Source organism: Bombus impatiens, unplaced genomic scaffold (assembly GCF_000188095.3).
Source record: "Bombus impatiens unplaced genomic scaffold, BIMP_2.2 scf_0852, whole genome shotgun sequence".
NCBI lineage: Eukaryota > Metazoa > Arthropoda > Insecta > Hymenoptera > Apidae > Bombus > Bombus impatiens.
The window spans coordinates 212236-225442 of record NT_177271.1 but is presented as its reverse complement, the minus strand read 5'-3'; the positions used below and the strand labels follow the sequence as shown (position 1 = coordinate 225442).

At 29.0% G+C, this 13207-nt stretch overlaps 3 protein-coding genes across 9 annotated transcripts; 2 read left to right on the top strand and 1 right to left on the bottom strand.

The window, feature by feature from the left end:
- The first annotated feature begins 44 nt into the window (after positions 1 to 44).
- Positions 45 to 2330, top strand: LOC100746587 (eukaryotic translation initiation factor 4E-binding protein 2). Of its 2 annotated transcripts, none has more exons than XM_012390753.3 (4): positions 45 to 204; positions 503 to 651; positions 1603 to 1755; positions 1958 to 2330. In XM_012390753.3, exons 2-4 carry the CDS (start codon positions 510 to 512, stop codon positions 2005 to 2007), a joined length of 345 nt encoding a protein of 114 aa, XP_012246176.1. In that variant the 5' UTR covers positions 45 to 204; positions 503 to 509; the 3' UTR covers positions 2008 to 2330. The 2 variants fall into 2 exon arrangements, with proteins under 2 accessions (XP_012246176.1, XP_012246177.1); XM_012390754.3 differs by having other exon boundaries at positions 50 to 204; positions 456 to 651.
- On the bottom strand, positions 266 to 4362 carry LOC100748424 (stimulator of interferon genes protein). Of its 2 annotated transcripts, XM_012390750.3 has the most exons (3): positions 4132 to 4362; positions 2965 to 4043; positions 266 to 724 (listed from the first exon to the last, which is right to left on the bottom strand). In XM_012390750.3, exons 2-3 carry the CDS (start codon positions 4013 to 4015, stop codon positions 717 to 719), a joined length of 1059 nt encoding a protein of 352 aa, XP_012246173.2. In that variant the 5' UTR covers positions 4016 to 4043; positions 4132 to 4362; the 3' UTR covers positions 266 to 716. The 2 variants fall into 2 exon arrangements, with proteins under 2 accessions (XP_012246173.2, XP_033179130.1); XM_033323239.1 differs by lacking the exon at positions 266 to 724 and having other exon boundaries at positions 2791 to 4043.
- A 20-nt stretch (positions 4363 to 4382) lies between these two features.
- Positions 4383 to 10236, top strand: LOC100746276 (macoilin-1). 5 transcript variants are annotated; one of them, XM_033323223.1, is made up of 13 exons: positions 4383 to 4462; positions 4738 to 4967; positions 5570 to 5711; positions 5785 to 5911; positions 5993 to 6122; positions 6348 to 6414; positions 6493 to 6700; positions 6777 to 7035; positions 7131 to 7376; positions 7623 to 7799; positions 7948 to 8226; positions 8498 to 8691; positions 8895 to 10236. In XM_033323223.1, exons 2-13 carry the CDS (start codon positions 4888 to 4890, stop codon positions 9155 to 9157), a joined length of 2172 nt encoding a protein of 723 aa, XP_033179114.1. In that variant the 5' UTR covers positions 4383 to 4462; positions 4738 to 4887; the 3' UTR covers positions 9158 to 10236. The 5 variants fall into 5 exon arrangements, with proteins under 5 accessions (XP_033179114.1, XP_012246137.1, XP_012246138.1 ...); XM_012390714.3 differs by lacking the exon at positions 4383 to 4462 and having other exon boundaries at positions 4489 to 4967; positions 6493 to 6697; XM_012390715.3 differs by lacking the exon at positions 4383 to 4462 and having other exon boundaries at positions 4489 to 4967; positions 7641 to 7799.
- The last annotated feature ends 2971 nt before the right edge of the window (positions 10237 to 13207 follow it).

Below are 13207 nucleotides of genomic sequence, written 5' to 3'. Positions count from 1 at the left end.
TAATTACCGTACTTGAATTTAATTTAGTACAATGATAACACGATAGTTCGCGCCAATGATTGGTAATGCTTTGGGTAGTATTTCTGTAGTATCTTAGAAGTGGGGAGAACTTGTGAACTTATATAAAACAATTACTTATCGTATGGTGAGACTTTGTGTTGTGAATTGTTGTGTTCGTTCGTGATTCGATCTTTTAGGTTACACGTATGTTATACTTTGTTTATACTTAATCAATTTTATTGCGTCCGTGCAATATTCTAACCGACTTAAACAGTGGGCATGAAATTCGTTCAATATTCGTATCAAAACCAATTCTTTTAATGATTCTGTTTATATTTGTATCTCCAAATCGAGCATAAGGACTTCATCATTTTTTGTAAATTACGCAGTAAAATTATTTGTCAACAGCCATAGCGAATCGTTTTACAAACCTTATATTTATGTTTTATTTAAAGCAATTTTCCTGAACTGAAATTCTTTTTATTCTTGAAAAAACTGAAAGATCAAGCATGTCTGCATCACCGATTGCTAGGCAAGCTACCCAGAGCCAAAACATACCTTCCAAACGAGTCGTTATTAACGATCCCAGTCAGTTACCTATTGATTATTCATCTACCCCCGGTGGAACGCTTTTTTCAACTACGCCCGGAGGTTAGTGTCTTTCTTCTTTTACGTTACTAATAAACTATTAACCCATTAAACAATAATTTAGGTAATTATATTGATCAGAATATATTCCACCAATGTTCATGATTTTCAAATATGATGTCAAGGTCATGATTTTGAGTAATTCTATTTATATGTATGTATATCGCTGTCCGGATCTAGTTTCCGAAGTACTCATAAAAATATTTTTGATATTTTTTACTTTGACGTGGATTAGGTCTTGATTATATTGTGGAGTTATAATGTACACATATCAACATAATTTCATTAAATAGAAAATATTAATGTAATTGTATAAACTTTATACATTTTTCAATTGTTTACATCCATTTTATTAGTTTTCATTCTTGTAAAACATCTTGTACTTTGTATTATGTTTATAATTTATCATGTTCTAGTAACTTTCTTTTGGGAGTGTATTTCATCTTTTCTTAAGAAATGAAGTTTATTGTAGTTCAATTATATTCTTACAATTAAATTTAAATTTCAGTTATTAGTTAAACATCACAATATTTGTTCAAAATTCAAATATGCTACATACGATTATATAAATTGGTCTGGACACTCGGTAGAGAAAACCATTCGAAAATTGAGTCGTCACTAGTTGTAAAAAATTAACAAATTCTGCGTTTGTACGAAACAAACAGAGATGAGTACAGTATCTCTATCTCTGTCTGAGACAATTATACCATGTCATGCATGCGCAGAACGAGAATCTTCTTGTCTCCCATGTTGATCTTCCACAATTAATCACAACTCAATTTTCGGACGGTTTTCCCTAGACTTCAGTGTAGTGTAGTGCCAAGACCTGTTTATAATATGATCGTGATAGTACATATGAGAGATTACTATAATTATTAATATAATTGTATATAATTTTTTGAGGGAGCGTAGAGAATATTCTCATTATATAAATAATTAATAAATTTTTTCTAGGTACACGTATTGTTTATGAACGTGATTTCTTGATGAATTTACGAAATTCTCCCATATCACGAACACCACCACGAAATATGCCATCCATACCCGGAGAGTTATTAAAAAATACATCAAATCTCTCAACATCAACGAAAAATCAAATTAACAAAGGTCAATACTTATTTCATTAGGTTATCACAAGACTACTAGTAAATTATAGATTTTTATGTATTTGTAGGAAATGTAAACGTGCAAAATTGCATGGTGTTCATGAAAATATCTGTTTGTATAAACATCTGCAGTCTAATTGCAATAATTTGATTTAGATTTTGGATAGATTATGCCATAACTTTTTGATTGTAACATGTTACAGATACTCCAGTAATTGAAGAATCTGCAGAACAATTTGAGATGGACATGTAAGAAACTGTAATTACAATATATTCATGTTGTGCCAGCCACTTTAATGAATAGTAAGAATCAATATATAACAGAAAAATATATTAGCAATTTTTATATAACTATGTGCCATTAGGGGCCTTAAATAGTAATAAGTGTTTATAACATCTAAAAATGTTAAATGTAATTGATATAGTTACACTGATTCATTGCATTATCATCTTATATGCTAATAAAGGTGACAAAAAATTTTTATCAGTACATTCATGTTTGCACTATTGGATGTATTACTTTATAATTTCACATATATTTGTACTACATGAATAAATGATATTTTGATAATAAAAGTTGTTACCTGTGAATCATAGTTATAGACTTATTAGGGAGCTATTTTAGTCCATAGAGAGTTTATTTTTGTTATGTAAACTAAGTTATTTGACTTTTATTTCAATATAATGTTTTAATATGATTAAATATTTTCACAATTAAGTTTTATACAATCGAATTTTGTAGATTAAAGTATATCATAAAACAGATGAAAAATCTTCAATCTTTAACATTTATTTTATATAACATATACATACAACATAACAATTTATTTTATAAAAGGAATATGGAAAATTTGATAAAAATAAAGAAAATCGAATATATATTTTTCTTTTCCTATGAAAACGATATTTTAGAAATTCAAAATGTTTAACAGATTTAATCATCATGAAGATTTAATTATAAGTTATAAATTATATTAAATATCAATATATAAAATTCTATGTATTTAAATATACATTTGTTTCTTTCATATAAAATAATTTCGTATAAAATATTACATTTTCATTTATTAAAGAGTTAAAACGAATATATATTATATATTTGTCAAAGATTAGCCAATATTTGTATAACTATTATATTGTTATATCACATTAACATAGCTTAATAATGTATATTTTATGCCATTAAAGTGCGTTAAAATTCAGGTAAATATATTGTATGCATTTTCTCCAGTTGTGTTTTGAATTTTGAATATTCTGTCTAAAATAACTTTCGCCACATTGACTTTTGTTCCATTATTGTCATAATCGTTGTAATAAATTAGTTCGCAAAGATCCGCACATTCTGGATCAGCATCTATTAACTGTTTCAATTTTTTATAAAATTTCTGTATGATACATTTGCAGTATTTCTTATAAACATTTGTTTCATTGTGAGCATGTTTTTGAACTTCATGGAAAGTTAACAAAGGCGTTGCACCTTCTACCACTATGTAGAAAGGTGTCTCTAATCTTAGCCCATTGGGATAAATTTTGTATACACTGTTGTGATATGTTCGCCCTTTAACTCCTGCTCGATTCAACACTTCCTTCTCTAAATTCATTGCACTTTCCATCCAATGATATGAAGCTTCTTTAAGATTAGGTGGAATGTACGATGATGAAGGAATTAAAATAAATAGTTTGTGAACACTTATATATATACCATGATTGTCTTCAATATTTTCTATTTTTTCAATTAAACCTTTGTTAATAGATCCTGTTGAAGGAAGTATTATTCTTAAATATCCATAATAATAACTGTATGCCATAGAGGTTCCATAATCCAAACCTTTCATTGACTCAATATCAAAAGTATTTTCTTTTCTCTTTTCATATGAGTTTGTGATTAGTAATAATATATATGAAATTCCAGAGCATATAAAACATGTGAATGCGTCAAATATTTGTATGTAGTTATAAATATAATAATATTTACTCATGATTAGCATAATCAAACATATTAAAGAAATGTAAAACAACATATTTAAACTAAATTTAATATCACTGTTTTTCACGACCAAAATATTCATGCTATGGATACATTGAAATAAAATAGCTAAAATCTTCAAAACTATGAAATAAAACAATATAACAAAGACATAATTTTCTACAGTAGGTATACTTCTATTTGTTATTTCCAAGTATATTTCTGCTGTAATGCTTATAACAATGCAATTCATTAGAAGTAAGTATATATACTCATCCATTTTAATGTTTTTCATCAATATCAATATGTTACGTTAATTGAAACTGCAAATGATAAATTGAATAAGTAAAATCATCTATGATAAATTTACTTATTGCTATTTATTACTAATCAGTATTTCAATAAATTTACCTGTTTGATTATTAATAAGATTTTTTTGAGTCCTATGTGAATCTCCTTTGTAACTCAACATTGCCAAATGACGAATACGAGTAAGAAAAAGATAAATAATTTTTCAAACTTCTCTTTACTATAGATAAATAGATAAAATAGATAAAAAATAGATAGGTAGATAAAAAAAGATTAAAGATTTGAAAAATGCTTTGTTTAAGCAACAGGATAGACTTAATATACTTATATATATCAGGTAACAAGATGAAGCGGGAACAAAACAGAGACAGAGATGTAGCAAAAGAGGAAGAGAAAGGTAGTTCACGTATCGCTAGGTCAGAGCGCTGTTAACGTAAGTGAAACAAGTCGATTGACCTACGGTACAATCGAAACCATGTACGATCGATAAAGTCCATTATCTGGAAACATTTTCTGCAAAAATTACTTAGCTCTTTCCATGCCTGTTTATTTCCCGAGTAGAGTACGGTATAAGTGTAAATCGGTCACAAGTGCATTGCAAGCTAAAATATCCTAGCAGGTGATTTTTGTTGCTGATTAGCGCCATATCCCACAATGGACCAATCAGCTGCTCGGTAAACCGCCGTAAAACCTCGAATCTGTCCGCAGACGAATGACAACAAAAGAGACTGATAGAAGTCGCGCGCGCGAGACAGTGGATTTTTTTCGCGACTCCGCCGTGAAGATTTGCGGTTTTTTCCATTTTGTTGCTCGCCGCGAATAACGTCGGTTTGACCGGTGGTGAAAGCGTCGAGGAATATGAAGAGAAGAAATGTCGAGTGTGGTAAGCTTCGGAGGCCCTTGAAACGCAACAAGCTCACTGAGGGGATCTACGGAAGGTAAGTTTTCGCCGCCATATGTCTTCTCATTTGGAACGGCTAATTTTAAAAATAACCAAAAATCTGACCGATCACCCCTCGAGATATTTGTCAAATCGTCGATCGAAAACTGTTACGTACTTTCGGGTTGATGCGAAGTGCGAAACCTCTGTGATACATTGTGTCAATACGTGATCATCCACCGCTTCCCAGAAGCTGCTTGACATTTCACTAAAACCTTGACCATGTGTGCCTGTTTTTTACAAAAACATTTGTTGAGTTACATCTTTATAATTGTTTTCTTACCTGCATTCACAATCTTTCGCCTAACGTGCCATGTAATTGAAAGATTTTTATGTCTAACCACATCAAAGAAATTTGCCAGTTCAACAACTTTTCCTTCAGTTATTCCCTTTTCTTAAAAACTATATTAATATTGGCTTACATCATATAATTATATAATTTAGATTTGTTATTTATTTTATTTAGTTAAGAGGTGCTTATTTTGTTTTGTCGCAGTGTTTATTTCCTTTGAAATATTTTATACTTTTGCGATTGTAGATCTTTAATTATATAATTGTGTTACAAGAATGATAATAAAATAATGAAATTTTTTATTTCAGTACTTTACTTTATCTAAAATTTCTCCTACTATGGGCCATGGTAATTTTGGCAGACTTCATTTTAGAATTCCGATTTGAATTTTTGTGGCCGTTTTGGCTACTTCTCAGAAGTGTTTACGATTCTTTTAAATATCAAGGCTTGGTAAGTAATCCACATTTTAAAACACGTGTGCTTATACCTAATTTTAAAATAACATAGACTATTATATTTCCAGGCCTTCTCTGTATTTTTTATTTGTATTGCTCTTACATCAGATATGATTTGTTTCTTTTTCATACCAGTACATTGGTTGTTTTTTGCTGCTAGCACTTATGTTTGGGTACAATATGTTTGGCATACAGGTAAATATAAACATATCTTTAGGTTGTTTGAATTAATTTAATTGCAATGAGATTGATATAAATATATTGTATATGGAACAGATAAAGGTGTGTGCCTTCCAACTGTGATGTTATGGTTACTATTTCTATACATAGAAGCAGCAGTTCGATTAAGAGATTTGAGACATATGCCCTTTCATTTGGATCTTTGTCGACCATTCGCAGCGCATTGGTATATATATTTTTGTTATTATACTCTCTTTCCTTTCTTTATTTATGCATTTACTCTTTGCCACTGAATATTGTAAGATACACTTCAGAGGAACAATTTTATGACTAACAAAAAAATAATAACCTATTCCTATGTTACTGTACAAAATTGCTATTTTAATGTTGAATTGACAATATCAATTCAAAAGTAATAATAAAAATAATTATAAGTAATATCTTTTTTCAGCATTGGTTATCCTGTAGTTACATTAGGTTTTGGTTTTAAGAGCTACATTGGCTACAGAATGAGACAGGTAAATCTGTAATAAATACATAATCATTCAAAGACTATTTTTAAACGTTTTATTTACATGACTGCCTTTTTTTGCCAGAGAAAACAAAAAGATGTAGCGAAGGAGAATGAATTCTACCTACAACTACTGCAGCAAGCACTGCCTCTAGAGCAACAAACTTCCACTACGATACAACCGATACAAGTTCAATCACAAACACATATTACAACACTAGAACAACATGTTAAATCACAAAATAATAAATTAAATTTGCAGTGCAATCCAAGTCCTGAAAAAAGTAGAGGTAGTTTGTATTTATTTTCAACTTTTAATATATATAATAGCAAAATAATAATATAGCTTAATCATAAAATGCATTGTAGGAAGCAGTAATAATTCTATAGAAACAGGTGTACAAAATGGTAGTTTACATATAGGGACACAAATTACATCAACAAACCAAAATGTAACAACAAAAAATAATCATAGGAAGTCCTTAGACAAAGGTGAAAAGCAAGAAGAGCAACATAATAAGCATAATGTAACAAATGTATCACAATCTGATAAAAACGATAAAAGATTTATACATACAAATGGGAATACTGTTAATCACAGTGATATGCAGTTCATTGAAAGAGTTGGGTAAGTTGGGTGACATGTGTATCTTGGAAACTAAATAGTATCCATATTATGTAAAATAATAAAAAATTCGTTAACAGTTTAAATAAAAATTACAGATCAATAAATGATTTTGATGCCAATGAAATAGAGAAAGATAAATTTATTAAAGGTGCAAATTGTGGGCATACTACAATAAAATCACAGACTAATGGTTCTGTAACAGGAAAGTGGAATAATATAAAAGAAAATCGGGAATCATCGTCCACTGTTAATACTCAACGTGAACGAAAAACACGTCAAGTGAAAGCCACGGTTGATAATATAACTGAGCAGCAAAAGCAGCAAGACGAATATTGTCAAAGGTATGTTATTTACATCAATTAGTGAATTAACAAAAATGTTATTTTATGCAACATATTTTTTGTGCTTCTTCATTTCTATATCCATATATAAAATTGAGATTTAATACTGTGTATACTTATACTTTCTTTATTCCTTAATCCTTATGATTTTCTTAAAATGTAATTGTTATTTTTATTGAATTGAAAGATATGCAACTCTATATTATCAGATTTTTTCTTTAGTGTAATATAATATCGTTTAAATAGGTTACTGATGTGTCGCAGGCTTGAAGCTGACATAAAACGCTTGAAGTCAGATCTGCAATCCAGTCGACAACTGGAACAGGAACTTCGTTCCCAGATTAGTTCTCTACAAAATGGAGAACGTCAAGCTAAGGGTGATATACAGCAACTTCAACACGATAACGATCAGTTGCAAAGCAAGTGCGTATACACACACACACACAGTATCATTTCTATATTGTTAAAATTGTACTTAAAAGATCTATTCCAATACACGTATACGCGTAGATATTTTTACACTATTAAATATATTTTTATTTATATACATAAATATTTTTATTTTGGATAGATTACATGGATTAGTAACAGCTCGTCAATTAGATAAACAAACAATGTCTTCGTTGGAAAAACGAATCGCAGAAGAGCGGAAACAGCGCACTGCTTGCGAAGCATCTTTAGTTTCTGAGAGGCGAGCACGACGAGCTGCAGAAGAAGCACGATCTGCAATTCCGCCTCCACCTCCGCCACTTATTAGACAAGAATGTACAGATACTTGTAAAAGTCGTAGGACACAAATGGAACAAGATCTCAAAAACTTACGGCGAGAACTTAAAACGAAGGAAGAGAGGTAAAGATGTTGAAATAATAAAAAAAATTTTATGTAAATAAAATTTTAAATATAAATGTAAGCTGACACATCGGAATATAAAATATCTATCGGAATATAAAATAATATCTATAGTGTCGTAAATATACTAGGTAATAGTCAAAATTTCATTCAAATGTAAATAATTAAATTAAGTTCGAGGGTTTTTAATATGTTAATAATTAAATACTTTTTTGTATTGTAAATTCACTAAACTATATATCAGATGTTAATTTCTTATATATTTTCTTAGGTGCAACATATTAGAAAAAGATGTAACTCGTTGTAAGGAAAATCATAAAGAGTCTGAAATTTTACTCGGTGCACTAAATGCGCTACAAGATAAAACTGCGCATTTAGAAGACAGCTTAAGTGCAGAAACGCGCATAAAGCTTGATTTATTTTCTGCACTTGGTGAAGCCAAGCGACAATTAGAAATCAGAGAAAGTAAGTAGGATTCGATTTACAATTATAAATCTTTAATATTTTTGGTAATCAAGGAAATGTATAAACTTAAGTGGGTCCGAAGTATCAATTTCTCAAACATAGTTTTATTTATATAAACGATTTTAGTATATGTATATTAAATTGATATATATATGTATTTATGTACGTATGTGTATGTTAAATATCGCATATTGTTGAATCAGGTTTAATTAGATCTCAAGAAAAGGAAATTGAAATGTTAAAAGCAAAAATAGCTCAAGATTTAGCTGTGATGCCACAAGATACATTTGGACCTGCGCCAACCTGTGCGACATCTAAGCTTCGATTAAATAATGAAGTACGAGTAGCAGGTACGAAAATACGTTCAAATGAAAGTCTCTGTCCAGGGTGTACAGTTTCAAATTTGGATCCAAATGCGACAGCGTATACACCTAAGAATTCCCTAATAGCGTCTACCGAAGCTTGAAGAAACAATTTTTGGCCACATTATGACTTCACAAAAGTTGGGTATATATTTCATAAACATGTTTCAGTCTGTTTCTCAATGGAAGTATAAATATGAATTTATGTTTTATACGTGCATATACTTGTTTTATTGAAATCAAAGTTTTGTATTTAAAATCCGTAGGACTAATGAGACGTAAGATCTTTTTAACACTTATAATGTAGAATATTTGTGTAACATTTGCTTAAAAAACGTGGCTCATGCTATAAATTTGTCAAATTTCATAACAGGAGATATCTTTTATAAATGTCTTCCATGGGAGGCTTCTAGAAACATGTTTTATATCGTACTTGTCACCTGAATTAATACAACGTTATTAACTACTTATGACCATGGGACGTGACTAATACTAAATTAAAAAAGTATTTAAAAATTAGTTACGTTCTGTTAAACGTGCTGTAGGTCGATCTAACAGGTACCTTCTTCATCTTTTTGGTACTTGCAACAGATGTATTAAGAAGAATTAAAACTAAAGTGAGGCAACAGTGACATGCGTAATCTAGTTATAGATAATTATTAAATTTTAAATTAAATTTAGTACTTCTATTTAGATGGTAACGTTTGATAAATTTACTGTTGACGTTTAACAGAAAACTGTATATTTTACTAATTTTTTATAGCGTTCGAATTATATCGATTTTCACATAACACTTTCTATTTAAAAATACCATAATGTAGATATAAAGAGCTAGAAAAACGATATAAATTGGATCGACGAACGACTAGCGGCATATCTTATTTGTTAGAAGCATAGAAAAATTGAAGACTCAATCTGTATTTGATCCTCCTACAGCATATGCCTAAATCTATGACGACTTGTTATAGACACAAATCTTGTTCAAGTCGTAATCCGAAGCTAGTCCAGCATACAAACTGTATTTAATGTCTTTGGCAAATGAAGCCATTTTAAGTCATGTGATCATCCAAAACCAGCCATTAATACACATTGAAAAACCTGCCGTTATCATTTGAGAGGATTGATGTAAATGTTAGAAACGCCAAATTTATTTTGAAATAATCGCCAACGTATTGATTCTCTCTCTCTCTCTCTTTCTCTCTCTCTCTCTCTCTCTCTCTTTCTCTCTCTCTCTCTCTCTTTTTCTCTCTCTCTCTCTCTCTCTCTCATATTTCTCTACATTTTTTATATTTTTTAAATGTCTCTGTAAACCTTTTTAGTTTAGTGGTACAATTGTGTATTGGCTTTCGAACGGTGCGAAATAAGTGTTAATGTTTCATAATGATTTTTTGAAACGTGTACAGTGTTTTATGTGATAGATAGAAATTTTGTAAACAAAGGAATTTTTAAGTTAAGTATATTATAATTGGTAATGAAGGGATAGATTTATTTTACCCAATTTGTTTGATGAGCTTCAAGAGATAAACTAATGTGTAATGCCACGCGCGCGTTTATTTATGTACTAAACTGTTAAATCGTACATATAGGTAATCGAATCATTTTTCCAAATTGAACTTCTAATTTTTAATAGCGTTATTAATATTGGAATTATACGGTTTTTCATTGAGCAGTCTGGAGGAATGAAACAAAGATTTTTTTTTTAATTTATCCGCAAACGTCTTCCTTTCACACATTTGATGGATACATTTAATGTATATAATGTGTGTCCCTTTTATAATACTATAAGTTTCGCTATTATCAACCAGCGATGATGTAATTTAGTAAAAGTTGATTATCATTGACTATTTATATAATATATATTACTTACGCGATACGTCGTTTCTCTTTCTCTTTCATCGTTTTTATACTACTTTTTACATACCTAATTTATAAGTTTAATATTGAAAACATTAAATTCATTTTTTATAATTTTTAAGAGTAATATATTTAACATCGAACGATGTGTATGTATAAGAATTAATTATTAACACTTGAATATTTTGTAAAAAAATAATTGAATTCTCTTTAAATCTTTTTCATTGATGAAATATTAAAAGATTAAGAACAACATTAGAGTTTATACCAGCATATTCTTTCTAAGATATAATAAACAAGTTAATTCCTTCACAAAAAAATAGTTGAGATGCAAGTTTTAGGAAAAGATGGCATTACGTATAAAAGATCTCTAGAAAAAGATGTGAATTTTATATATGCTTTAAATCCGCAAGAAAGCCAGTACCTGCTTGCTCCAATGAATATTAACTAACGACTGGTTGATATCATAAAAGTCATTCTTCCATGATTGTATATATAAAGCACTGTCATGACAATTTATTAATAACATAGTGGATCATGACCAACTAGTCAAATGAATTTCTATAAGCACAAATATTTATTAAATATCTAATATTCATTTGATATTTCTGTCCTTACATGAAAAAGCAATAACAATTACTGTTTCTTCTCATTAATTAAAATTATAAAAGATTTATCGATATTATCATCAAACTGTTAAGTTTATTAATTAATTTTGTGTTTCTTGGATGATCCACGTACTAAATATAATTGCAAAATGTTAATGCACAATGCATATGTTATAAAACTATTTTTATTTTACATTAAAATGTGGAACTTTCATCATTTTTGCTTAAAAAATTAAAAGCATATCAATACAAAAGTCATATAACTCTGAGAAAACCTATGCTTCATATTTCTTTTTTATTTTACTATATAAACAGTGCTGATCTTTTTTCGTTCCTAGATTTACATAAAAAATATTAAAAATTTAATAATTCACTGATGTTGGCAATTAAACTGTAGGGGAATAATGTGCTTACTTTAATTTTGTTAATGCTTCTTTATATAAGATTTATAAAGGAAACGATACAGTTCATTTTACACACGCTAAAATTCGTTATTCCATCAATAATTATCATCCGACTGGTATGGAAATTTGTTTTATCATTAAGATTAATTTCTTTATAGTTAAGATCAATCAGACTTGTGTCTATGTCAACTTGTATCATTATGTGCATAAGCCTTTATAATGTAATGAAACAGTGTAAATAATTACTTAAAATAGACTAAACGCAAAGCAAAACTTACTAAAATTGTTTGGGCACTTGCGTAGCATAGTTAAAGCACATTATATAAAATTAATTAGTTTAATTTATTTTAAGTGAAAGCTCTATTAACTCATTTATGATCGTAATTTTTTAATCGATTTTCTAATCATATTATTTTAAGTCAAATTTGAAATTCAGTAAAAATTAAATTGAAATTGATTGCTTTCAATATACATCATTACTTTACCATAGTAGCAAAGCAGAATCAGTATTATAACAAGAAATGTTATGATAAATAATGAATTAAACGAATTAAAAATATTAAATAAAATATAGTAATTTCTAAATGATGTTTCAACTTAATAGAAATTATTTATCAGATAAATCATTTAAAAGATAAATAAAGAGAATATTATGTAAATGAGGTAAAAAAGACATTGAATTTTTGTTAATTACCTTTTTTTATTGAATATACATACAGTTGAGTGTAATGCATTACATAAAAAAGAAATTTGATAATGTTTTTAATGCAGAACATAAATGAGTTAATTTGACAAAAGTGTAAAATGCTTGTATGGAAATATCATTTTGAAAAACGAATGCTTTTCTTTTCAAGGTATTGCATTATCAAGTGCACATTAAGTACCTGATCAGGGGATGCCGTAATATTTGCGGCTAATATACTTATCATGGATTTAATTCCGCTATAAGGCTGGTTTCGCGAATATACTCTTGCTATTTAATTAATATTGTTTGTATTGAGTTATTGTGATATATTTTATAGGCATATATACACGCACATGACTTGGCACATGACATTCACATTCATGCTGTATATGTTCATTTAACTTTCATATAGCATATACACGTACATTTAATTGTTTGGTATAGAACAGCTTGGGGTTAGTTGTCTATGTTTAATTACATATGTAATAGCTTACGAAGAAGCATTCTTTCTATGTGACTCGGGGCGACTGCATAGTAATTGCACCTCACATTTGTAAGGAATTGTATGTTTCATGTCGTACTTTGTAGTATATTATTTGAAAT

Bases quoted from the DNA above. Each gene is read 5' to 3' on its own strand.
- LOC100748424 (XM_033323239.1), bottom strand. From the start codon at position 4,015: ATGAAAAACATTAAAATGGATGAGTATATATACTTACTTCTAATGAAT.
- LOC100746276 (XM_033323223.1), top strand. From the start codon at position 4,888: ATGAAGAGAAGAAATGTCGAGTGTGGTAAGCTTCGGAGGCCCTTGAAA. The intron at 5,912-5,992 runs GTAAATATAAAC...TATATGGAACAG, and splicing joins ACAATATGTTTGGCATACAG to ATAAAGGTGTGTGCCTTCCA. The intron at 6,415-6,492 runs GTAAATCTGTAA...TTTTTTTGCCAG, and splicing joins TTGGCTACAGAATGAGACAG to AGAAAACAAAAAGATGTAGC.
- LOC100746587 (XM_012390753.3), top strand. From the start codon at position 510: ATGTCTGCATCACCGATTGCTAGGCAAGCTACCCAGAGCCAAAACATA. The intron at 652-1,602 runs GTTAGTGTCTTT...AATTTTTTCTAG, and splicing joins TTTTTCAACTACGCCCGGAG to GTACACGTATTGTTTATGAA. The intron at 1,756-1,957 runs GTCAATACTTAT...AACATGTTACAG, and splicing joins GAAAAATCAAATTAACAAAG to ATACTCCAGTAATTGAAGAA.